The sequence below is a fragment of the Neovison vison genome, chromosome 9 (assembly GCF_020171115.1).
Source record: "Neovison vison isolate M4711 chromosome 9, ASM_NN_V1, whole genome shotgun sequence".
NCBI lineage: Eukaryota > Metazoa > Chordata > Mammalia > Carnivora > Mustelidae > Neogale > Neogale vison.
In genome coordinates this window covers 20,679,645-20,704,679 of record NC_058099.1, presented here as the reverse complement: position 1 = coordinate 20,704,679, position 25,035 = coordinate 20,679,645, and the positions used below count along the sequence as shown (strand labels likewise).

The 25,035-nt window shown below is 38.3% G+C and overlaps 1 protein-coding gene across 4 annotated transcripts in view; it reads left to right on the top strand.

Annotated features, from left to right (window-relative positions):
- The window catches only part of KIAA1958 (KIAA1958 ortholog), a 160,020-nt gene that overhangs the window by 68,669 nt on the left and 66,316 nt on the right, over window positions 1–25,035 (top strand). For all 4 annotated transcript variants that reach the window (XM_044265123.1, XM_044265122.1, XM_044265120.1 and 1 more), the window contains one exon: window positions 17,897–19,091. In XM_044265123.1, coding sequence (XP_044121058.1) covers window positions 17,921–19,091 — 1,171 coding nt within the window. In that variant the 5' untranslated portion in view covers window positions 17,897–17,920. The remainder of the gene's footprint in view (window positions 1–17,896; window positions 19,092–25,035) is intronic.

Below are 25,035 nucleotides of genomic sequence, written 5' to 3'. Positions count from 1 at the left end.
AGCCAGGCACTCCTAAAAATAATTTTTATTTATTTATTTATTTATGATTTTATTTATTTTGAGAGTGAGAGAGCATGAGCCAGAGGGAGGGGCAGTGGGAGAAGCAGATTCCCACTGAGCAGGGAGCCCAGTGTGAGGCTCCATCCCAGGACCCCGGGATCATGACCTGAGTCGAAGGCAGATGCTCAACTGACTGACCCACTCAGGTTGCCCCCTAAAAATTGTTTTTAATAATGAATTTGTTTTCTTGGCAAATGCATAATAGCTTGCATGATATAAATGTGTATTTCAAGTTAAAATTTCTACTGGATCAGTTTCTGAAAGAGATGGTGAACACCATTTGTTAGGAGGGTGTAAGTGAACTTACGTTCTACTGTGGTGGAATGGATAGGGCAAGAAGTACTTTGGGAAGTTGGTTCTATTATGCTGACCTCTGTGTGGGATGCTAGAATGTTTCAGAATAGTTGCTAAAAGTGGGTATATCATGGAATTCCAGAAGTTTTCTGAGTTTCTTTGCTTGTACTTGAATTACTTGGAAATTTCTTCTCTCCTTCTGCCCTTTCCCACTTTCTTCGTGAACTCCTACTGATCCTTCAGCTCTTGGTTTAAATACTACTTTCTCAGATTCCCCCAAATAGAATAAGTCTTTCTAGTTTTATGCTTTCTTAGCATAAATTAGATAAAGTAGATTGTCTTTGCAGAATTTTTGTCAACATTGCAACAAAATTATTTCTTGTATAGTTAATTGTCCCATCCCACCCTGAGTCCTTGAGTTCCATATAGGCATGGCTTCCTTATTCATGACAGTATTCTAGTGCTTAGTAGCCTAATGTCATTCAATATTTGTGAATGAAAGGATGCCACTGAAAAGGCCATATGATTTCTGTTAAAAGAAACTCTGGGACCAAAGTTTTCAGGTGGCTGCAGAGTAATAGATACTACAGTTGGTCTCAGGCCTATTTGCATGATTCCCAGGGATGTCTGGGTAGCTAGGCCTTGTTCTGTACTGCTGCTCTAAATTTAGTGTTCACTTTGATGGATCTGTGTTAGTCTAAGGAATCTGAGTAAGTTAAATGTGGACCTTATTCTTTTTTTTTTTTTTAAAGATTTTATTTATTTTTTTGATAGAGATCACAAGTAGGCAGAGAAGCAGGCAGAGAGAAAGGAGGAAGCAGGTTTCCCACCGAGCAGAGAGCCTGATGCAGGGCTCGATCCCAGGACCCTGAGATCATGACCTGAGCCTAAGGCAGAGACTTAACCCACTGAACCAGGTGCCTCTGGGGACCTTATTCTTGACTGGGAATACCATAACATGTTGGATATTCTCTAGGTCTCGTTCTTCCACAGGTATACTGTGCCCAATTGTATGCTCTCTATAGTTATATTGTAGACCTTCGAAAGGGGGAAAAGCCTCTAATTTCAGGTGAAATATTATCAAGTGATTGTTCTAAGCATTTTACAGTATGAATTAGTTTATTCCTTACAATGGCACTATGAGGTTGGGGTTATTCTTTTTCATAATTTTACAGATTAGGAAACTAAGGTACAGAGAGGTAAAAGGTAACTTGCCCAAGGTCACATAGCAAATGGCAGAGTTAGGATTTAAATTCAGTCTGTCTGGCAGTGGAGTCAGTGCACTTAACCTCTGCACTCTCCCATTTTACATGAAAGTGGTCCCTCATGCACATCCAGAATAGTTTGTGTACAGGATTTCTTCTGTTTTATGCATATTAAGATGGGGCTTGAAGGAAAGCAGTTGAGCCCTTCTGGGAGACTCAGAAGCTTTTATCTATATCAGTCAGTGGAGAATGTTGCTGATACTCTGCTTTCTAACTGAGTGACCTGATTTCCTTCTGTAGCCATTTTCCTATAAATCATACTTCATCTCTCAGGCAACCTGAGCATTGACACTTGCCAAATGGTGTCTGTGCAATCATACTTTAAGTTCATACATTTAATTCTTTTTCATCTTAATTTCTTATATAAATGGCCAGAGAAATAGAAACATAGGGGGGAAAATGTCACTGCTGAGATAGAGGAAGTTAGCCATGAATTGGCAAGGTAAGACACCCTTTCATCCCCTCAAGGAACCCCCTACCAGATTTGAGTAAATTCCTGAATGAGCTCAAACTCCTTGAGCTCAGCATTCACAGGGCTATTGTTAGTGTTTTGTATATTCAGTTTTTGTTTTCTGTGTTATGGTTGTGCAGAAATGTTGATAGCTGTTTTGTATTTATAGTGCATAATTCCACGGCGCCTGGGTGGCTCAGTGGATTAAGCCTCTGCCTTCGGCTCAGGTCATGATCTAAGGGTCCTGGGATCCAGCCCCATGGTGGGCTCTCTGCTTGGTAGGGAGCCTGCTTCTGCCTCTCCCTATTCCTGCCTCTCTGCCTATTTGTGATCTCTCTCTCTGTGTGTCAAATAAATAAATAAAATCATTTTAAAAAATACAGTGCATCATTCCTTTTATCAGTCTCTTTATACTGATCTATTTCCAATTGTCTATTCAGTACCTTCTTTGGGGTGTCCTAAAGGCACCTTACAGTAACATGACAAAAATCAAACCTTTTCTCAGTGGTCAAGTCAGAATCTGTAACTTCTTTCTTCCTCCCACCTTCTTTATCCAATCTTTCATCTTTACCTCTTGAGTTTCAAATCTGTCACCTTTCCATCCCTCTGCTACTATTAAAGGTAGATTACCATTATATCTTACCTGAATTGCTACAGTGTGTCTCCTAATTGGATTTCTGCCTCTAGTCTTGATTTCTTCAACTATAATTAGAATGATGATTCTAAGGTCACTTTCTTGCTTATAGCCATGTAATACTTTTAAATTATCTCTATAGTAAAGTAAGGGACACCTGGATGGCTCAGTTGGTTAAGCGTCTACTCTCAGCTCAGGTCATGGGATTGAGCCCTGATCAGGAATGGAAAAGAAAGGAAGATGGCAGATCTGTTAGAAAATAACAGGCAAATTGGTGAGAATTTAAAAAAGAAAGAAAGAAAATTGGTGTGAATTGCTTTTGAGAGATGAGGGCAAATAGAGACTAGGCCAATTCCCAGGTTTCTATCTCGGGAGCCATAATAGATTTGTTCTCAAGATAAACATCATAAAAGAAGAGCAAATATATACGTTAGAAGTGATGAGTTACTCAATTTTCTTTAATAAGGCAGTGAACTCAGGAATCACTGATTTTGAGGTATAACATGAATACTCATACATACAAAAACCTCTCAACCTATAGACCAGCATAAGTACACCATTCTATGAACAGTATGTCCTGTCTGACTTTGGAGAATCACTTAAGGTAATTATAAAATAATTTTTTTTAGGGGCACCTGGGTGGCTCAGTCAGGTAAGCATCCACTTCTTCATCTCAGCTCAGGTCTTGATCTCAGGATCGTGATTTCAAAGCCCTGTATTGGTCTTCACCCTGGGCATGGAGACTACTTTAAAAAAAGGAAAGAATTTTTTTTCTCTTCCCAAGTGGAAACCATTTCAGTTGACTGTCAAAGTCATTCTAGTTATTCTAGGCTTTCTGAGAAAGAGTATAAAATATGTGACTTCAGAGATTTTCAAGTGGTCCACCTTATTCCTTGAGTCAAACATAAAGTGTCACCTGTCACCCATTCTATAAATAAATATGTATTAGACATTGTGAAGCATTGACCTGACCCCTAGAAAGAGAAGGGTGACAAAGACACATTCTATATCATCACAGAGCTTATCTTCTAAGAAAAAAGAGAAAAAATAATTTCAATGAAGCATGGCAAGTGCTACAGCAGAGATAGAATAAGGTGTTACAGGAACATAAGGCAGGGGTATCTAACTTAGACCAGCATGAGTCCGGGATGGTTACCTAAAAAGCCTAATGACATGCAAGTTGAGAACAAAAGGATGCATAAAAGTCAGGGGAGAAGCAGGAAAAGTACACCTGTATGATGGCCCAGAAGATACTGAGGAAATGGAAGTTGTTTGGTATCACTGAATGGAAGAACAGGGGTATGTCTCAAAACGTAGGCAAGGGCCTGATTATAATGGTCTTAGAGGATATGTAAAAGACTTTCGACTTTATTATGGAAATAATTTTTTTTTAAAGATTTTATTTATTCATTTGACAGAGAGGGATCGCAAGTAGGCAGAGAGGCAGGCAGAGAGAGAGGGGGAAGCAGGCTACCCACTGAGCAGAGAGCCCGATGCGGGGCTCGATTCCAGGACCCTGAGATCATGACCTGAGCTGAAGGCAGAGGCTTTAACCCACTGAGCCACCCAGGTGCCCCTAGAGATAATTTTTTAAATATTTTGTTTATTTATTTGAGAGGAGACTGTGATGAGCACTGGGGGAGGGGCAGAGGGAGATGCCAACTCTCTGTGGAACAGAGAACCTGATACAGGGCTTAATCCCAGGACCCACTCCAATCTCTGTCTTTGGTTTCACAGGGCTTTCTCCCTGTCTTCAGGGAGATGTCTCCTCACAAGGACACCAGTCATAGGGATTAGGGGTACATTCTACCCATCTATGACTTCATAGAAGCTTAACTACAATTACATCTGCAATTACAAGTTACCTAGTAGGTAACATTCTGAGGTACTTGGATTTAGGACTAAACTGTATCTTTTTGGGGAGGGGGAGGGAACAATTCAGTCTATAACCCAGTATTTAGCATATACCAGGTACTTAATAGGTATTTACTGAATTGGAATATAAATGAAATATGTATTATATATTCATGGCATAGAATTAAAAGCTTTTTTTATTATGATTTTTAAATTTGCTAGGTACAAAGTATCTTTTAGATTTGTCTGTTTCTAAAAATTATATCATGGACTATATAGTACTTGTAACATTTGAAATTTAAGAAATATATTATCTTAAAGTAAAAACACATATTATATAGTCTGAATTCTTTATTTGCAAGTTCACTTTCAATGCTTGTACTAATTTATATAACTTACAGATACATTTTTTTAAACAATAGATGGATTTTTTTTTTAAAGATTTTATTTATTTATTTGACAGAGAGAGATTACAAGTAGGCAGAGAGGCAGGCAGAGAGAGAGAGAGGAGGAAGCAGGCTCCCCGCTGAGCAGAGAGCCCTATGCGGGACTCGATCCCAGGACCCTGAGATCATGACCTGAGCCGAAGGCAGCGGCTTAACCCACTGAGCCACCCAGGCGCCCCAATAGATGGATTTTTGACAGCTCTTTCTGCCCTTGGGTCCTGTCCCCATAGTTTAATAAAACCACCCTTTAAAAATTTTTTTTAATTTATTTTTAATTTTTTTTTCTTCTAAAGATTTAATTAATTTATTTGTCAGAGAGAGAGATCATAAGTAGGCAGAGAGGCAGGCAGAGAGAGAGAGGAGGAAGCAGGCTCCCTGCCGAGCAGAGAGCCCGATGTGGGGCTTGATCCCAGGACCCTGAGACCATGACCCGAGCCGAAAGCAGAGGCTTTAACCCACTGAGCCTCCTAGACACCCCTTTATTTTTATTTCTTTTCAGTGTTCCAGAATTCATTGTTCATGCAGCACACCCAGTGCTCCATGCAGTATGTGCCCTCCATAATACCCCCACCAGGCTAACCCAAACCGTCACCCTTCTCCCCTCCAAAACCCTCAGTTTGTTTCTCAGAGTCCACACTCTCATGGTTCGTCTCCCCCTCCAATTTCCCTCAACTCACTTCTCCTCTCCATCTCCACATGTCCTCCATGTTATTTCTTATGCTCCACAAATAAGTGAAACCATGTGATAATTGACTCTCTCTGTTTGACTTATTTCACTTAGCATAATCTCTTCCAGTCCCATCCATGTTGATACAAAGGTTGGGTATTCATCCTTTCTGATAGAGACATAATACTTCATTGTATATATGAACCTTATCTTCTTTGTCCACTCGTCCATTGAAGGGCATCTTGGTTCTTTCCACAGTTTGGTGACTGTGGCCATTGCTGCTATGAACATTGGGGTACAGATGGCCCTTCTTTTCACTACATCTGTATCTTTGGGGTAAATACCCAATAGTGCATTTGCAGGATCATGGGGAAGCTCTATTTTTAATTTCTTAAGGAATCTCTACACTGTTTTTCAAAGTTAAAACCATCCTTTTTACACACACCCCATCCCCCCAAAAAGATGGGTATTATATTCTGGAAAGCACATTTTAGGCCTCAGTAGGAATAAATATGCTTTCCCTGACCTTTAACTGTATTTTTTAAAAAGATTTTATTTATGGGGCGCCTGGGTGTCTCAGTGGGTTAAAGCCTCTGCCTTCGGCTCAGGTCATGATCCCAGGGTCCTGGGATTGAGCCCCACGTCAGGCTCTCTGCTTAGCAGGGAGCCTGCTTCCTTCTTTCTCTCTGCCTACTTGTGATATGTCTGTCAAATAAATAAATAAAGTTTAAAAAAATAAAAAAATAAAAGATTTTTATTTATTTATTTGACACAGAGAGAGATCACAAGTAGCTAGAGAGGCAGGCAGAGAGAGCGGAAGGGAAGTAGGCTCCCTGCTGAGCAGAGAGCCCAAAGCAGGTCTCCATCCTTGGACCCTGGGATCATGACCCGAGATGATGTCAGACACCCAACCGACTGAGCCATCCAGGAGCCCCTTTAAATGTATTTTTAAAGTGGCATCTTCTTTCTGTACTTTATTGTGCATTAATGTTGGAACTTTTTTCTTTAGACATTTTTTAGTAGAATTTTCCAGTTCTTTGAATATTTTTCTGTATTTAGCATATATAGTAAATTGCATCCTTAAATGAAAATACAGGGAAAGCCGGCTTATATGAAACACTTTTTAGACGCTAAGAGTTGTAGTTAATAGAAAAAATAAAATAGGAAGTGTATGTCATTCTCAGTAAATAAGAAAAACACAGTAATCTTATTTCTAGTTTTTCAAAGGAGCCCTACTTCCCATGGTTTTATTTTCTTTTGTTTCTAGCTTTGTTAGTCACTGATTTGTTAGTTGAGACATTGTCAGTGCTTGTTAGACCATCCCCAGACTTCCTTAGATAGTGTTGAAAGTTACATAGGGGATCTGCTGAAAGAAGGTAGCATTGTTGAATGTGTTTAAGTTTGATGGGTAGCTTCACCATTCCTGGATTATTTATATTCCATTAGCAATTGATGGAGTCCAGTTTATCAAATTTTTTATGGTTTGTGCATTTTGCATCCTAAGACACCTTTACCTGCCCCAAGGTGACAAAGATACTATCCTATGATTTCTTCTGGAATTTTTCTAGTTTTAGGTTTTAGATTTGTTTTGTTTGTTTGTTTTTAAGTAGGCTCCATATCCAGGGTGGAGCCCAATGAGGGGCTTGATCTCACAACTGTGAGATCAAGACCTGAGCTGAGATGAAGATTTGTGCACTCAGCTGACTGAGCCATCGAGGCACTGTTCTAGATTTAGGTCTGTGATCCATTTTGAGTTAATTTTTATGTGTAGTTGAACTGAAGATTGTTTTTTAATGGCTGTCCAATTGATTTAGCATTGTTTGTTGAAAAAAATTTCCTTTCCTATTGCATTGCCTTTGGCTTTTGAAGAAAGTCAGTTGACCAAATATGTGTGGGTCCGTTTCTGCACATTCATTCTATTCCACTGATGTATGTATCTTTTCTTTTGACAGTACTCCATGATCTTGATTACTGTTTGGTTGAAATTACTCTAAGCTTTGAAATCCGGTGTAATGAGTTTTCCACCTTTATCCTTATTTAAAGGTTTTGCTTTGATTTTCCAGATCTTTTGCATTTCCATATAAATCTTAAATCAGTTTATCTATCTCTTCTAAAAAAGCCAACTAGAATTTTGTTTGGAATTGTATTGAATGTATAGATCAGTTCGGAATAATAGCGACCTAACTATATTGAATCTTCCAATCTACAAATACAATATTTATCTCTATATTGACATCACATTTAATTTCTCTCAGCCATGTTTTGTAGTTTTTAGTATAGAAGTCTTGGATACTTTTGTTAGACTTATTCCTAGGTGTTTAATATTTTTGATACTATTCTAAATAGAATTTTTAAACATTTAATTTTCTAATGTTTCATTGCTAGTGCATAGAAAATAATTGATTTTTTAAGACTATTAATCTTGTACCTGGTTACTTGACCAATAAATTTATTTGTGAGTTCTAGCAGTTTCATGCCTCTGGAATTTTCAACATAAACAGCAGTATCATCTACATTTAAAAACAGTTTTACTTCTTCTGGTTAAGTTTTCTTTTATTTCCTTTTATGGAATTATTTCAGTGTTACAGTGTTGAATAAAAGTGATGCAAGAGCATTCTTATCTTACTCCTGATCTTGAGAAAAAGCAATTCAGTTTTTTATATTAAGTTTAATATTAGCTGTAGATTTTTTATAGATAACCTTTATCAGCTTGAGGAAGTTCTATTATTAGCTTACTAAGAGTTTTTAATTGTTAATGAATATTTAATTTTGTCAGATGCTTTGTCTGCATCTATTAAGATGATCATGTCATGGTTTTTCTCCTGTGGACTGTTAATATGTTGAATTATATTGGTTGATTTTTGAATGTTCAGCCAACTTTACATTCCTAGGGTAACTCTTACTTGGTCATGATGTATTACCAATTTTATATATTGTTGGATTCATTTTGCTAATGTTTTGTAAAGGATTATTACATAAAATAAGGAATGTTGATCTGTAATTTTCTTTATGGTAATATTTTTGTCAGGTTTTGGTAGTAGGGTTATGCCGGTCTCCTTAAACAAGTTGGATAATGTTTCTCTTCCTATTTTTTGAAAATATTTGTGTAATTTTGCTATTATTTCTACCTTCAAGGGTGGTAGAGTTTACTAGTGGAATCTTTCTTTTTCTTTCTTTATTTTTTAAAGAACTTTTTTATTTATTTGAAAGAGAGAGAGACAGAGCAAGCATGAGCTGGCGGCAGTTGGGGGGGGGGTTGGTGGGCAGAGGGAGAGGGAAAAGGAGACTCTCTGCAGAGCAGGGAGCCTGACACCCAGCTAGGTCCCAGGACCCTGAGATCATGACTTGAGCTGAAGGCAGACATTTGACTGAGCCACCAGGTGCCCTGCAGTGAAATCTTTCTTTTGGAGAAGGTTTTTTTCTTTTTGTTGTTGTTGTTTTTTAAAACATTCAGCTTCTTTTATAGATATATGGCTACTAAGATTTTTTTCCCCCTTGTGTCAGTTTTGTCATCCACAAGCAATTGATATTTAGTGGTATTAAAACATCTGCAACACAAATCCTTTGGAAGGTTCAGAACTTTATAAAGAGGAACTGTAAGGGCTGTGGGTCAGATTGTTGTAACTGAAGTGAGATAAAAGCTAACTAGACATTCACTGATATTTGTCTAGTAACTCATTTTGTCAGGTTTTGGAAAAGTGACATAATCTTTTCATATTCTTTTTTTTTTTTTTTCTAAAAAATTTTTCTCAGTCTTTTGAAAAAAGAACATTTTCATGGATCTTCCTTATACCCAGTGCTACCTTAAGTCATTTTTGGTCATAATATTATTTAAGTAAGTATAAACATAAAATTTATGATTATAGTTCTGAGATAGCTATAAACCAAAACAGTCCCACCAGTTCAAACAAAGTTAAACTATAAAACCAACATAAACTCAAATTAACATGAATGTGATGGGGAACCAGATTTGAGACAATATCTTTTCTACTGTCACAGGGCTAGAGTATGTTATGTTAAAAGCATAGGCTCTGGAGTATGACCAAAGTTCAAATTTTGGCTCCACCACTGCTTTGTTCGAGTGACTTAGTTACTCATTTATAAAACAAGGATAATAATTTATTAGGATTATTGCTATAATTAGGATTATTGGTATGTCAAGTCCTACAAGAGTGCTTGGCAATTAATAATTATTCAATAAATATTAGCTGTGATAATAACTAGTTTTATGTTATTCTACTGAAACCTTAATGATCAGTATTGGGTTTATTTTTTGTTTATTTTTTTAAAAAATTATTTATTTGAGAGGGAGAGTGAGCTCAAGTAGGGGGGGCAGCAGAGGGAGAGGGAGAGCTGAGCAGGGAGCCTGACATGGGCTCGATCCCAGGACCTGGGATCATGACCTGAGCGGAAGGCAGATGCTTTTAACCTTCTGAGCCATCAGGGCGCCCCTGGTGTTGGGTTTAGTAGTAGAAAGTCTGACTCTATATTTAATGGCTTTCTGATTTTGACTTTAATAATGCAAATACTAATATATAGAATATCGCCTTGCCTAAGTTAACATACAGTGTAGTAATAATAATTTCATAGCTTTGTTTGCTAATCTAGGATAAGCAAATTTCATACTTAACCTAAACTCTGCTAGTCAGGACTCTGAGTTTTGGGTTTTTTCTGTTGTTGTTGTTGTTGTTTTTTATTTTATTTATTTTCAGCATAACAGTATTCATTATTTTTTTACCACACCCAGTGCTCCATGCAATCTGTGCCCTCTATATTAATACCCACCACCTGGTACCCCAACCTCCCACACCCCCCCCGCCACTTCAAACCCCTCAGATTGTTTTTCAGAGTCCATAGTCTCTCATGATTCACCTCCCCTTCCAATTTCCCCCAACTCCCTTCTCCTCTCTAACTCCCCATGTCCTCCATGCTATTTGTTATGTTCCACAAATAAGTGAAACCATATAATAATTGACTGTCTCTGCTTGACTTATTTCACTCAGCATAATCTCTTCCAGTCCCATCCATGTTGCTACAAAAGTTGGTATTCATCCTTTCTGATGGAGGCATAATACTCCATAGTGTATATGGACCACACTTTCCTTATCCATTCGTCCGTTGAAGGGCATCTTGGTTCTTTCCACAGTTTGGCGACCGTGGCCATTGCTGCTATAAACATTGGGGTACAGATGGCCCTTCTTTTCACGACATCTGTATCTTTGGGGTAAAGACCCAGGAGTGCAATTTTGCAGGGTCATAGGGAAGTTCTATTTTTAATTTCTTGAGGAATCTCCACACTATTCTCCAAAGAGGCTGCACCAACTTGCATTCCCACCAACAGTGTAAGAGGGTTCCCCTTTCTCCACATCCCCTCCAACACATGTTGTTTCCTGTCTTGTTAATTTTGGCCATTCTAACTGGTGTAAGCTGATATCTCAATGTGGTTTTTTTTTTTTTTTTTTATTTATTTGAGAGAGACAGTGAGAGAGAGCATGAGTGAGGAGAAGGTCAGAGAGCGAAGCAGACTCCCCATGGAGCTGGGAGCCTGATGTGGGACTCGATCCCGGGACTCCAGGATCACGCCCTGAGCCGAAGGCAGTCGTCCAACCAACTGCGCCACCCAGGCGTCCCCTCAATGTGGTTTTAATTTGAATCTCCCTGAGGGCTAGTGATGATGAACATTTTTTCATGTGTCTGATAGCCATTTGTATGTCTTCATTGGAGAAGTGTCTGTTCATATCTTCTGCCCATTTTTTGATATGATTGTCTGTTTTGTGTGTGTTGACTTTGAGGAGTTCATTATAGATCCTGCATATCAGCCTTTTGTCTGTACTGTTGTTTTGTTTTTAAGATTTATTTATTTATTAGAGTGAGTGAGCAGGGAGAAGAGGGTAGAGGGAGAGGAAGAGACGGAATCCCAAGCAGACTGCCGGCTAATGTGGGCCTTGATGCAGAGCTTGATCTTATGACCCTGAGATCACCACCTGAGCCAAAACCAAGAATTGGACATTCAACTGACTGAGCCACCCAGGCGCCCCTCTTTGAATTTGTTTTTAATCAAGTGTCACATGATAACTCTGTAAAGCTGAGTGTCTAATCTAATCATTGCCCATATCAGATATGAGAAATACTATCTGAAGTTATTTTTATTTCTTGAAAATGTAGAAAAGGCATTATTTTTTCAGTGTAGACTTCATCATCAGACTGTTGAAGCAAATCAGTGGGTTCTAGAACTTATTTTTAGCAGTTCAGAAATACCTTAATTGTCTTCTTACTGATACAGTTTTGTATTAAATATAGAATGTATTGCAATATATTGATAGCTATTCCTTGTTGGCTTGGACTCAATCCATTTAATTACCCTAAATATCAGCAGATTATGCTCTCATAACTACATTGGTTAACATTGGTTGCCTGGCTGAAATATATTAATAATGATACTGGAAAAATATTTTCATTTTATGATACTCAAGAAAAGTTTAAGAGCCTCTTCATGAGATTGCTAGTGAATTTCAGAATGTAATAAAAGTGACTTATGATTACTATCTATTGATTCTTAAAGGTTGCTGATTATTATAGAATTAAGTGGATAAGCTTTTAACAAAATTTAAAATTTTATCTATTTTGTCTTACAATTTTTTTTCTGGCTTGTGGTACCTTCAGCAAAGGTACTAGTTTACTACTGTATAGTAGCTCTTACCTGAACAGGAAGTTCTTTGGAGTTCCACATGCTTATATAATTTTGTGTTTTGATTCTGCCACATTTTTACATATTTGAACTGTTACATCTTCATTCAGATATTGTCATAATGTATATTATTTTCTTTCTATGAACATATATATTTATTTCAGCTCTTTTATTTTCTCATTACTCTGTGACACTTAAAGTGGTGTATTGTTTAAGTATCACATATGCCATTTTCATGATGTCAAATCATGATGGCTTTCATTTGCAAATTATTAATGCAAAAGACAAGTTTTATATTTATATTGGCTAAAAAAGAAACAGCATGAACAGGCTACTCAACAAATTGAAAGTTGAATCATGTCACTTTAGGTGATTATGGACAATAATGTGAGTATAGATATGAAGGCAGTATTTAGATCTAAGGTGATTATTTAGATGATTCATCATATGCTTATATTAATCATATTTTTACTAGAATCAAAATGAAAACAGTTATATACATTTTGAAATAGAATTATAGACCTCCTGATAGTTTATTTGTGGAGTCCAGTCTGAGAAACAGTTGTACTTGGGGGATGGTGCAGAGAAATTGAAGGATTCCTCTGAGGTTCTAAAAACCAGGGATGGGGGCACCTGGGTGGCTCAGTGGGTTAAAGCCTCTGCGTTCGGCTCAGGTCATGATCTCAGGGTCCTGGGATTGAGCCCCGCATTGGACTCTCTGCTTAGCAGGGAGCCTGCTTTCCCCTCTCTCTCTCTGCCTGCCTCTCTGCCTACTTGTGATATGTCTGTCAAATAAATAAATAAAATCTTTAAAAAATAAATAAATAAAAGCCAGGGATGGGGGCACCTGGGTGGTTCAGTTGTTAAACATCTGCCTTTGGCTCAGGTCATGATCTCAGGGTCCTGGGATTGAGCCCCGCATTGGGCTGCTTGTTCAGCGGGAAGCCTGCTTCTCCCTCTCTTGCTGTGTCTTTCTCTGTCAAATAAATAAATAAAATCTTTAAACAATAAAAATAAATAAAAACTAGAGATGAATATTATTTTTTGTATATCAGTAATTGAGTTCAGTGGCTTAAGCAAGATCAGGACCTTATATTTCCTTATGTAACAAAGAATCCTAGATAGTTCAGAGTTGATGTAGTGGCTGTATGATGTCAACAGGGATCCAAGCTCCTTCTGGGTGTTCTCTCCCATCCTTAAGTTCTTACTTCATGTTCCCACTGTGGCCTCAGGAGCTCCAGCCATCATGTCCTTATTCCAGGCAGAAAGAAAGGGAAGGACAAAGGGAAAAAGGCAAAAAGGCCCAAATCAGACATGTCGCTCAGTGACTTTCATTTATATGTTATTGGCTGGAACTGTGTCATATGACAATTCCTATTTGAAAGGAAGCTGGGAACTGTGTTTTAGGTGACCATATTGCTGCCCCAATAAACTAGGACTCTCTGTAAGGAAGAAGAATGGATACTGGGTAGGCAGATGGTCTCTGCCATACCAATTTTAAGAAAGCTTAGTTGGTTGGACGACTGCCTCCGGCTCAGGGCGTGATCCTGGAGTCCCGGGATTGAGTCCCGCATCAGGCTCCCAGCTCCATGGGGAGTCTGCTTTGCTCTCTGACCTTCTCCTCGCTCATGCTCTCTCTCACTGTCTCTCTCTCAAATAAATAAATAAAATCTTTAAAAAAAAAAAAACAAACATCAAAAACCTCAGTCTTTTTTTTTTTTAAACCAAGATTTTTATTTTAATTCCAATATAGTTAGCATACAGTATATTTGGTTCAGAGTACAGTGTAATGATTCAGCAGTTCTGTACATTACTCAGTGCTCATTGGAATAAGTGTTCCAGTCTTTCTCTTTTATCTGCATTTTTACTTTAAAGTTACATAAAAGGAATATAAATAAAATAAGTCCCTAACTTCCTAAAGTATGAAGGGAACATAAAGATCATATAGTCCTGACATTTTAGCTTAGAGGTAATTTAGTGACTTGTCTTAGGCCACAGACATCGGTTCCAGGCTGGAACTGAAGTTCCTAACTCTGACACCAGTCACTGGTCTTCCCAGTTACTGGGCCGCTTCATAAAATCTGGTAGCTCACTTACTACTCTCCTGTGTACAAGACAGTTGTGGTTTGGGACTACTGGGGAGAAGAATTCTCTGTTTGCTTCAGTGATTACAATAAAAGTGATAGGAGGAAATTTCATGTTCTTATATGAGGGTGTTAAGTTTATTTTGTTAGTGTTGATGGCACTGCCAGTATTTATATGTTTATTAATTAGTTCTTTTTTTTTTATCGTTTTTGTGTTTTGTTTTTTAAAGATTTTATTTATTTATTTGACAGACAGAGATCACAAGTAGGCAAAGAGACAGGCTCCCCGCTGAGCAAAGAGCCCAATGCGGGGCTCAATCCCAGGACCTTGGGATCATGACCTGAGCCGGAGGCAGAGGCTTAACCCACTGAGCCACCCAGGCACCTCTATTAATTCATTCTTTATTTATTCATCATTAACAATGGCTTATAAGGTCATAAGAGCAGGGCCATATCATGTTAATATCTCTGTCCCCATCTAGGTCCTAATTGAAGAATGAAAAATTATAGCCCCTTATACTAAAAGCTTAAAAATAAATAAAAAGTTTTTAAAATTATGGTTCCTGTCCTCAGGGAATTCTCAGTGAACTTTGAGAGACAGACATGAATGGCACTGATAATAGTACAGAGATAAGAGATGATAGAAATACAAGTGAAGAGTGAACAAGTAAATAAATATCTGAGACTGAAAGGAGGTCTATAAAGACTTCAAGAGGAGGTGGTCCCAAGTTCAGTTTTGAAAGGTTTTCCAGATGAAGAAAGAAGAGGGCTGCATATCACACCAAAGAACAAGTTTTTTGTTTGTTTGTTTGTTTGTTTGTTTTTAAGGATTTTGCTTATTTATTTGACAGAAGGAGCCAGAGAACATAAGCAGAGGGAATGGCATAAGGACAGGGAGAAGCAGACTATACACTGAGCAGGGAGCCCAATGCAGGGCTTGATCCCAGGACCCTGGGATCATGACCTGAGCCAAAGGCAGATGTTTAACCATCTGAGCCACCCAGACCCTACCCCCCCCTTGCCCCAGAGAACGAGTTTTTAGAGGACCAGTGGGCATGAGAAACTGTTTATGTGAGAAATATGGGAAAAGCCCATAGTAGTAGGAAATGAGGCTTGAGGGGTTGACTGTAGCCATGACCATGTCACAGAGGCCTCATAACATGTGAAAGGTTTTGAATTTACCTATTGATGGGGCGCCATGGAGGTTCAGATGTGTCCTTTTGTATGGCCACCTGACAATTACAGTTAGACCTTGGCACCTTAGTGTGGAGCCCACCTACAGTGAGGCAGCACTTTTCACTCACAGCTACAGATGAACAGGGCAGACTAAACCATACATCAAGATCCTTGTTCCTCCCCTGCTCAGTTTTCCCCAGGATCTCCCCTTTATCAAAAACACACTTGACCATTCTGATCACATGCAGACTCCTCATGTCCCAGTTTACTTTTCTTGCCCATCATGTTTTCCTCACTGTTACCCAGCCAAGGACCCATAACAAGTGATTCTTTTTGACCTCCGACAAATAAAGAATGGCTTACTCCTGTTTGGTAGATGATTATCCTTACGTGCCCAGGAGGCTTACATGGTAGAATAAACCAGACACATCTTTTTTCTTTCAAATGGTGAAATGAAAGGCAGTATTTCAGGAATTTCAGACAGCAGGGAGACAGATAGCCAGCTCCTAAGATTTGGTTACAGTCCTGGCACCTGGCCTGGCCCACTCATCCTTGCTTCTGGTCTGCAAACTGCCTTTGCCCCTGACCCCAGGAGGCACACCCTAGTGGCTCTCCTCCCGGTCAAGTCTCCCTTTCCTGCTAAAGACTTTCCTTCTGCAGCTCTTAATTCTCTGCTTGGACTCTGAGTTACGTTATTTGTTTTCCACTGCCCAGCAGAGGATTGACTTCTTTTCTGTGACTCATCCTAGAATGGACCTAAACCTTTGTTGGTTCTGCCTTTAGTAATGAAGTTTCTGATGGCAGAGGGTGAAGTCGGAAGTGCATACTCTTGGTTAATACAGATAAGGCGCACATTTTATTATTATTATTTTTAAAGATTTTTATTTATTTATTTGACACACAGAAATCACAAGTAGACAGAGAGGCAGGCAGAGAGGGAGAGGAGGAAGCAGGCTCCCTGGTAAGCAGAGAGCCTGATGCGGGGCTCAATCCCAGGACCCTGGGATCATGACCTGAGCTGAAGGCAGAGGCTTTCACCCACTGAGCCACCCAGGCACCCCCCCCACATTTTATTATTAAGGAATTGAATAAACCTCTCTTTGTGACTTTGGAAGTAAAACATACCATGAAAAGGCTCACCTCTTTTTTTTTTTTTAAGATTATTTATTTATTTGATAGAGATCACAAGTAGGCAGAGAGGCAGGCAGAGAGGAAGGGAAGCAGGCTCCCCGCTGAGCAGAGAGCCCAATGTGGGGCTCTATCACAGGACCCTGGGATCATGACCTGAGCTGAAGGCAGAGGCTTTAACCCACTGAGTCACCCAGGCGCCAGTAGGCTCACCTCTTTTTTATTGCTTAATTGTTTTTTTTCTTTCCCACTTCTTTTCTCATGCAAATATCTTTAATATATATTTTTAATTTTTTTATAAACATATAATATATTATTAGCCCCAGGGGTACAGATCTGTGAATCGCCAGGTTTATACACTTCACAGCACTCATCATAGCCCATACCCTCCCCAATGTCCATAATCCCACCACTCCCACCCCAGCAACCCTCAGTTTGTTTTGTGAGATTAAGAGTCTCTTATGGTTTGTCTCCCTCCCTTCCTACCCCCAAAACCCCCCACGTTGCATCTCCACTTTCTCATATCAGGGAGATGGTATGATAGTTGTCTTTCTCCAATTGACTTATTTCACTAAGCATAATACCCTCTAGTTCCATCCACGCCGTTGCAAATGGCAAGATTTCATTTCTTTTGATGGTTGCATAGTATTCCATTGTATATATATATACCACATCTTTATCCATTCATTCATGCAGATATTATTGTAACAATCAAGGAAAGTAACAAAAATCTTTTCTCACAGCCATAAAGCATCACTTTTTTTTTACTTTTACCTGTATTCTCTTCCAGTCTGCCCATGTGCAGCGATATTAACTAGGTGGTTTTTTTTTTTTATTTAAAAAAATTTTTTTTAAAGATTTTATTTATTTGACAGAGATCACAGGTAGGCGGTAGGCAGAGAGAGAGGAAGAGAAGCAGGCTCCCTGCTGAGCAGAGAGCCCGAAGCATGGCTCCATCCCAGGACTCTGGGACCATGACCTGAGCCGAAGGCAGAGTCTTTAACCCACTGAGCCACCCAGGTCTAGATACAGTTTTGAAGTACATTTCTTTTTTATGCCATATGATCATAGTTCAAGGAAATGGAAGTAATAGAGATATGGGAATATCTTGGGTAATAATGGCTTCTTATTTTGATTATTTCCCTTTAGGAAGGACACTGCTGATCCTGTAACATGGAGGATTGCCTTCATACTTCATCTGAGAATCTGTCCAAATTGGTCAGCTGGGCCCACAGCCATGGGACCATTTGCAGCCTCATTCCAAACCTGAAACACTTGCTTTCGGAAGGTTCCCATGGGAACCTCACAGCAATGTGGGGCTGTAGTGCTGGCCATGCTTATCACTGGCCGCTGACAGCTACTTGCAGAGCTGGGTCCCAAGAAAGGGTCTGTTTCCAGGATAACAGAAGTTTTAACTCTGATAGTCCCAGTATAATTGGAGTACCCTCTGAGACACAAACTAGCCCTGTTGAAAGGTACCCTGGGAGACCTGTGAAAGCGAAGCTAGACTGTAATCGGACCAGAGACTCTTGTGACTTCTCTTATTGCAGTGAACCCTCTGAACTGGATGAAGCTGTAGAAGAATATGAAGATGAAAACACCCTGTTTGACATGGTTTGTGAGTCTTCTGTTACAGACGAGGATAGTGACTTTGAACCCCAAACCCAAAGGCCTCAAAGCATTGCTCGAAAAAGGCCTGGAATAGTCCCATCTTCTCTCCATTCCAGCTCTCAAGCTCAAATGGTTGATGAATGCAGCAATGATGTCATCATTAAGAAAATCAAACAAGAGATTCCTGAAGATTATTACATTGTGGCGAATGCAGAGCTGACTGGAGGGGTAGATGGACCAGCCCTTTCATTGACACAGATGGCAAAACCCAAGCCTCAGACTCATGCTGGTCCCTCCTGCATAGGGTCTGCTAAGCTGATTCCCCATGTGACATCTGCCATTGGCACAGAGCTAGACCCACATGGTGTGTCTGCATCCCCCTCTGTCATGTCCAGACCAATCGTCCAGAAGACTGCCAGGGTATCTCTGGCTTCACCAAACAGAGGACCCCCTGGTGCCCATGGTACCAGCCAGCAGGTGGCCATGCAGATGCCTGTGAGCACATCCCATCCTAACAAACAGATCAGCATCCCTTTGTCTGCACTGCAGCTGCCTGGACAGGATGACCAAGTTGCTTCTGAAGAGTTCCTGCCCCATCTGCCCAGCCAGGTTTCCTCCTGTGAGGTAGCTCTTTCTCCCTCAGTTAACACAGAGCCAGAAGTGAGTTCCAGTCAGCAGCAGCCCCCAGTCGCTCCAACCATAACCACTGAGGCCACAGCACAGTGCATACCAGGTATGGCACATGAGGTGACAGAGTCCCTCATCCACGCACATCAGAGAATTCTGCGCCGTCAGCACTTACAAAACCATTGGCTCAGTTTGCTAGGAATCAGGCCTTTATTATTCTCAGAAACATAGAAATAATGAAATATATTCTATCCTGAAGGAAATTCATCTGAGTTAAGGCCATCCATCCAGTCAGTGTACCTCAGGGCTGAGAGGACAGCTGTAGGATTGTGCTGTTAATATTGCATGGCTAGATTTAAGGTTTGTATCTGATGTTAAGCTGAATAATTTTTATTATTTTTTTAGAAGATTTTATTCATTTTAGGGAGAGAGCAAGTTAGTAGGGGTGGGGAGCAGAGGGAGAGGGGAGACTCTTAACTCACTGAGCCACCCAGGTGCTGCAAGCTGAATAATTTTTGGTGTATTAATGTTATCTTTGAAAAGAATTTTTATGCTCTCCTATCGGTATCAAGATACTTGGTTGCTGCTGGAAGCCAAAATGACATGATGTTGGGTGTGTAATAACAATAGAACTGGTGCTTTTCCATTATTATTTATTTGTCTGAACCAACTTGGCCTTTCTGTTCATCTAGTTGGTGTGGCAATTTAAAACAAGTATTTTAAAAGCAACAAATAATTCTAAAAGAAGTATTTTATCTTTTATCTCAAAATTTATTTTTTATTTTTTAATTTTTTAAAGGTTTTATTTATTTATTTTACAGAGATCACAAGTAGTCAGAGAGGCAGGCGGCTGGGGGGAAGCAGGCTCCCTGCTGAGCAGAGAGCCCGATACGGGGCTCGATCCCAGGACCCTGAGATCATGACCCAAGCAGAAGGCAGAGGCCTTAACCCACTGAGCCACCCAGGCTCCCCTTATCTCAAAATTTAAAAGAGTCTGATAACTTACTTTCCTGGAGTACATGGGCCTAATTGGAATGGACTGAGAGGAGAGGGAAATAATTGTATGAGGCCTCTATCTAATTTTGACATTCTAATGTTCTCTGATTCTAAGATGTAGTATTTATTTAATCTGGGCTATTATTATATAACAAGGGTTTGGGTGTCATGCATTTAGCTTCATTATTCAGATCTAATAAGCCAGAAGTAGACATGGACAAAGATGAACAGATATACAGAACGGAGTATATAGAAAGCAGAAATTTGTGGCACATTTTGGTTTTTTTCATTTTAATGCCTCTCAAGGAAGTCATGTATTTTGGAAAAAGTTTCCTAGAAGCCTGCAGTACCTGTGCCTTTACCCAATTTATGATTTTGTTGACACAGTCATGGTATTATTAATAAGCTATAGAATGAAAACATTCATATCCTCATTCAAAATAATGCTTTTCAGCTTATTCATTTTTCTTTCTTTTTAAAATAATAGTTTCATTGAGATTTAACTCACATATCATAAGATATACTCTTTAAAAATACACAGTTCAGTGGTTTTTGGTATATTTACAGAGTTGTGCAACCGTCACCACTATCTAATTCAAAGCACTGTTACCACCCCAGAAAGAAACCCAATCCCATCAGCAGTCCCTCTTTTCTTCCTCCCAGACCATCAACCACTGATCTATTTTATGTTTCTATAGATTAGCCCATCCTGCACATTTCATATATGTGGAATCATAGCATGTGACTACCTTCTTGCACCTAGCATATTTTTTTCTTACATTGTAGCAATGTATCAGGGTTTCTTTTTATTTCCAAATAATATTTCACTATATGGATATATCATAGTTTGTTTTTCCTTTCGTAAGTTGATGGACATTGAGGTTGTTTCTCTTTTTTGGCTGTCCTGTGTAATGCTGCTAATAACACTCCTATACAAGTGGACGTATAACTTCATTTCACTTGGGCAACTACCTAGAAGTGGAATTGATGGGTGTATGATAACTCTAACTTTTTGAGGAACTGCCAGACTTTTCCAAAGTAGCTCCACTATTTTACAATCACCAGCAGTGTAAAAAAGTTTTCTGTTTCTTAACATGCTGACCAATATTTGTTGTTTTCTATTTAACAAAATGATATTTATTCTGGGTGCATGAAGTAGTATCTCATTGTGTTTTTGTTTTTTGTTTTTTAACCCCACCCCCCTTCTCCCATCTCATTGTGTTTTTGATTTCCACTTCCTTAGTGATTAATGGTGTTGAACTTTTTAACAGTATAGTCTTTGGCCAATCCTAGCATAATTTAGACACATTTTCATTAGGCTCGTCAAGGTCTTTGTACTAGATAGGAAATCTGACTCTTAATACATATAGAATAAAGTAGTGGTACCTTTTCACTTAAATAGATAGTTGTATCTAGTTTATTTGTGTCTCCCCCACCATTTAAAAAAAAATAAAATAAAATAGAAGACAGCCTGACAGTTTTCTATATTCTCATTTATTTTATATTAGAGGGTAGAATTCAGAATTGTATTTTGCAAAGTGGTCCAGTATATCAAAACAGTTAGTAAGGCTGTTGTATCACACATCCTTCCATGAATTTACCTCAGTATCCTTCTACCAACTTACTGCAGCTTAGTAATACTGCTGCGTTACCCCTTCCACTAACTTACCCCAGATTTCCCTGCATCTGCCTAGTGGACAGTGAATGAAACACCAAGACTCTTTACTAAACAAAATATGAATATCTTATTATATAATTGTTATGGAAAAGAAATTCAGCCTATTTGAAAAATATTTTAAACTTTATTTTTTGTATAGATTACATTCTCTTAGGTTTTATTTCTTAATAAAATTACACTCTTTTTTTTGAAATTGCACTTTTTATGATAGCTATAAAAAGCAGGTATGGCCAAGTACAGCACATAGTTAATACAATCATAAACTGTGATTTAGCTGTACTCTTGCAAAGAGAATTGGTCTGGCTTGGAGTTGGAACTTCTAAGGAAAAACAGTATGAAGAACTGATGAGAAGGTCCTAAGGAATCATCCTAATGTTTTGGTCCATTGTTCTTTGGAAGGATATTTATTATATTGCTAAAATATTTTTAGCGTTAAAGAAATACTATTTTAGGGGTGCCTGGGTGGCTCAGTCATTAAGCATCTGCCTTTGGCTCAGGTCATGATCCCAGCATCCTGGGATCCAGCCCCACATCAGGCTCTCTGCTCAGCAGGAAGCCTGCTTCTCCCTCTCCCTATTACCTTGCTTGTGTTTCCTCTCTCACTCTCTCTCTTTCTCTCTCTCTCTGAAAATAAAATCTTTAAAAAAAAAACAAACACTATTTTACTAGAAACATCACTGGAACAAATAAAACTCTGATTGACATTTTTCTTTCGTGGGAATTAGATAAAGTCAGCTTACAAATTTACCTTTTTTCTATAGAGCCCAAATTAGACTCTCTGCTCTTAACAGTTTTGTTTTGTATATTTACTATTGTAGATAGTCTTCATTCTAAACATAGATTTTTTTTTTTAATTTAGAATTACAGCACATCCAAATGTATGTGAATGAATATATATAGATGGTCCTTACTCAGTTAATATAGGAAGTATACTTGGGACTAAGCCAAGAAGAAACCTTTTGAAAGAACTAACTGAAAGCAAAATCAGGTGCTCTTCTTAAAACGGATGTTGTGTAAGCTGGGTCCTTATCAAATCATTGTAGAAATACTGCATATCTTTGAATAGTATTTTTTTAAATAAATATTCTGACAAATGACTGTTGAGTAAACCAGAAACAAAGAGAAATTTTTTCATTTTGTTTAGTTTTTACTGATGCCATTTAAATTCTGTTCTCCTAGTGGAAAGTCATCCTTATTTATGTTCAAAACTAAACTCACAAAATGATAAAATGTTAATCAAGGTATGAATAAACTTATTAATTTTCATGCTTTTCATCCCAAATCTTAGCCAGTAGTAATGAGTAAAGAGGACATATTATTAGAAGAATTACTGACTATTTCCCCAGTGGCTTAGATTCCATTACATTTTGAGGTTATTAAATGTAAATTTAGGGCATTTGTCATAAATTTAAATTTCTATTGCATTCTGAGTTGGGTTTTTATGTGTATATTTTTTTAAACATACACACATACACGTGACTTCCTTTATGATTTTGTGCAAGGACCCCTTTTATTAATCAGCTTTTCTCCAGAATTTTTATAGTAGCAAGCAGTCAACTTTTGCTTATTAGATTTGAAATATATGTTTTTCTTTTGAAAATACACATCTTTACAAGATTAAAAAATACAAATCTTTAGTTCTAATAAATTATATGTATTCATTATATATTAGAAATATTAACTCCTACTTTATTTTGTATATTGGAAATAACATTTCTCTCTTTACCATTAAAGTAATTTTGATGTAATTAATTTTGTTGATGGCATATTTTTGAGATGAATTTTCTTAATTTTTATGAAGGTTATTCCTTTCAGCCTCTATTTAGCTATCATCTTTTCCACATTTGGTTATTTTGCCAAGGAAGTCCTTTCCTTCCCTTGAATCTGATAACTATTTACCTAGGTTTTACTCTGGTTCTTTTTTGGTTTTCCACCTGCTGCAGCTGCCCCCACCCCCCAGGGTCTCCTTTCTTTTCTTATATTTAACTCTGAAGTCAGAATAGATTTTGGATTGGATCCTCACTTCATTATTTTTGCAGTAGCCAAATGTTCCAGCTTCATTTATTTTTTAAACATACACAATGGGAATTATTGAATAATTCCCATTTATGCATAACATTTATGTGTAACATTTTTATTTATAATTGGGTCCATTTATAGATTTTCTTTTTTTTTTAAATTTTTAAATTTTTAAATTTATTTATTTGTCAGAGAGAGAGAGAGGGCGAACACAAGCAGGTAGGGCAGTGGGCAGAGGCAGAGAGAGAAGCAGGCTCCCTGCTGAGCAAGGAGCCCAATACAGGACTTGATCCCAGGACCCTGGGATCATGACCTGAGCTGAAGGCAGCAGCTCAACGAACTGAGCCACCCAGGCATCCACCATTTACAGATTTTCAAGTCTGTTGCTATTGATCTTTTCTTCTAATTTTTTATTATTTGATTATGTCTTTTAAAAAGATTTTATTATTTTTTTTAAGTAATCACACCTAACATCAGGTGAGAACTTGATCACCCGGTGATCAAGAGTGGCATGCTCCACTGACTGAGCCAGCCTGGCACCCCACTATTGGATTATATCTTACACAAAACAAAATGCATTTGTAGAAGAGTATAATTTATTTAATAGAGTACTTTTTGAAACCTCATGTAAAATTGAATTTAGTAAGCTTTTAAAAATTGATTAAGTCTTATATTCTAGTTGTTTGGTATATGTTGTCATGCATAAACAATGGTTTCTCTTGTCAAAAACAGAAAATCTGAGTTAAAATAACTTTAAAAAGAATAAATTGCTTTATATCCGAGGACATATCTTGAAACAAGTTTTTAGCCAAATGTTAAACGATGTCTGGTTTCTTTCTTGCCATTTCTCACCTTAGATTCCTTGGTATTAGCTCTCCCTATAGGTGTTTGATTTCTGTATGGTCCCCAAGGTAGTTGCCAAGTGCTGCTAGGATTCATGTCTAGCAGTAGACAGAACCTGTGTCACAACATTCCCATTAACCCTTGAATCAGTCTCTGGGGCATTAGACCCCCGCCTGGAAATGGTATTGAGACCAGTTTACATAAATCACATAACTAGGGGTGGAGGTTAGATGGGGGTGTTCTTCCAAGGACGTTCTAGGTTGTTATCTTGAAAGGAACAGCAAACCAGAATTATCTACACTACTTGTGTATATTTTTGTTTTTGTTTTGGGCACTTAGGTTTCTTGTTTTTTGTGTTGTTGTTGTTGTTGTTGTTTTTTAATGTGGGCAGATGGGAGATATTTATATATGTCATTCAAGGACAGGATATACTAGAACAGTGTTCTAATAATGGGTAGAAACATGAATATATGCTTGTTTATATATATGCATGCATATGTATGGTATACATATG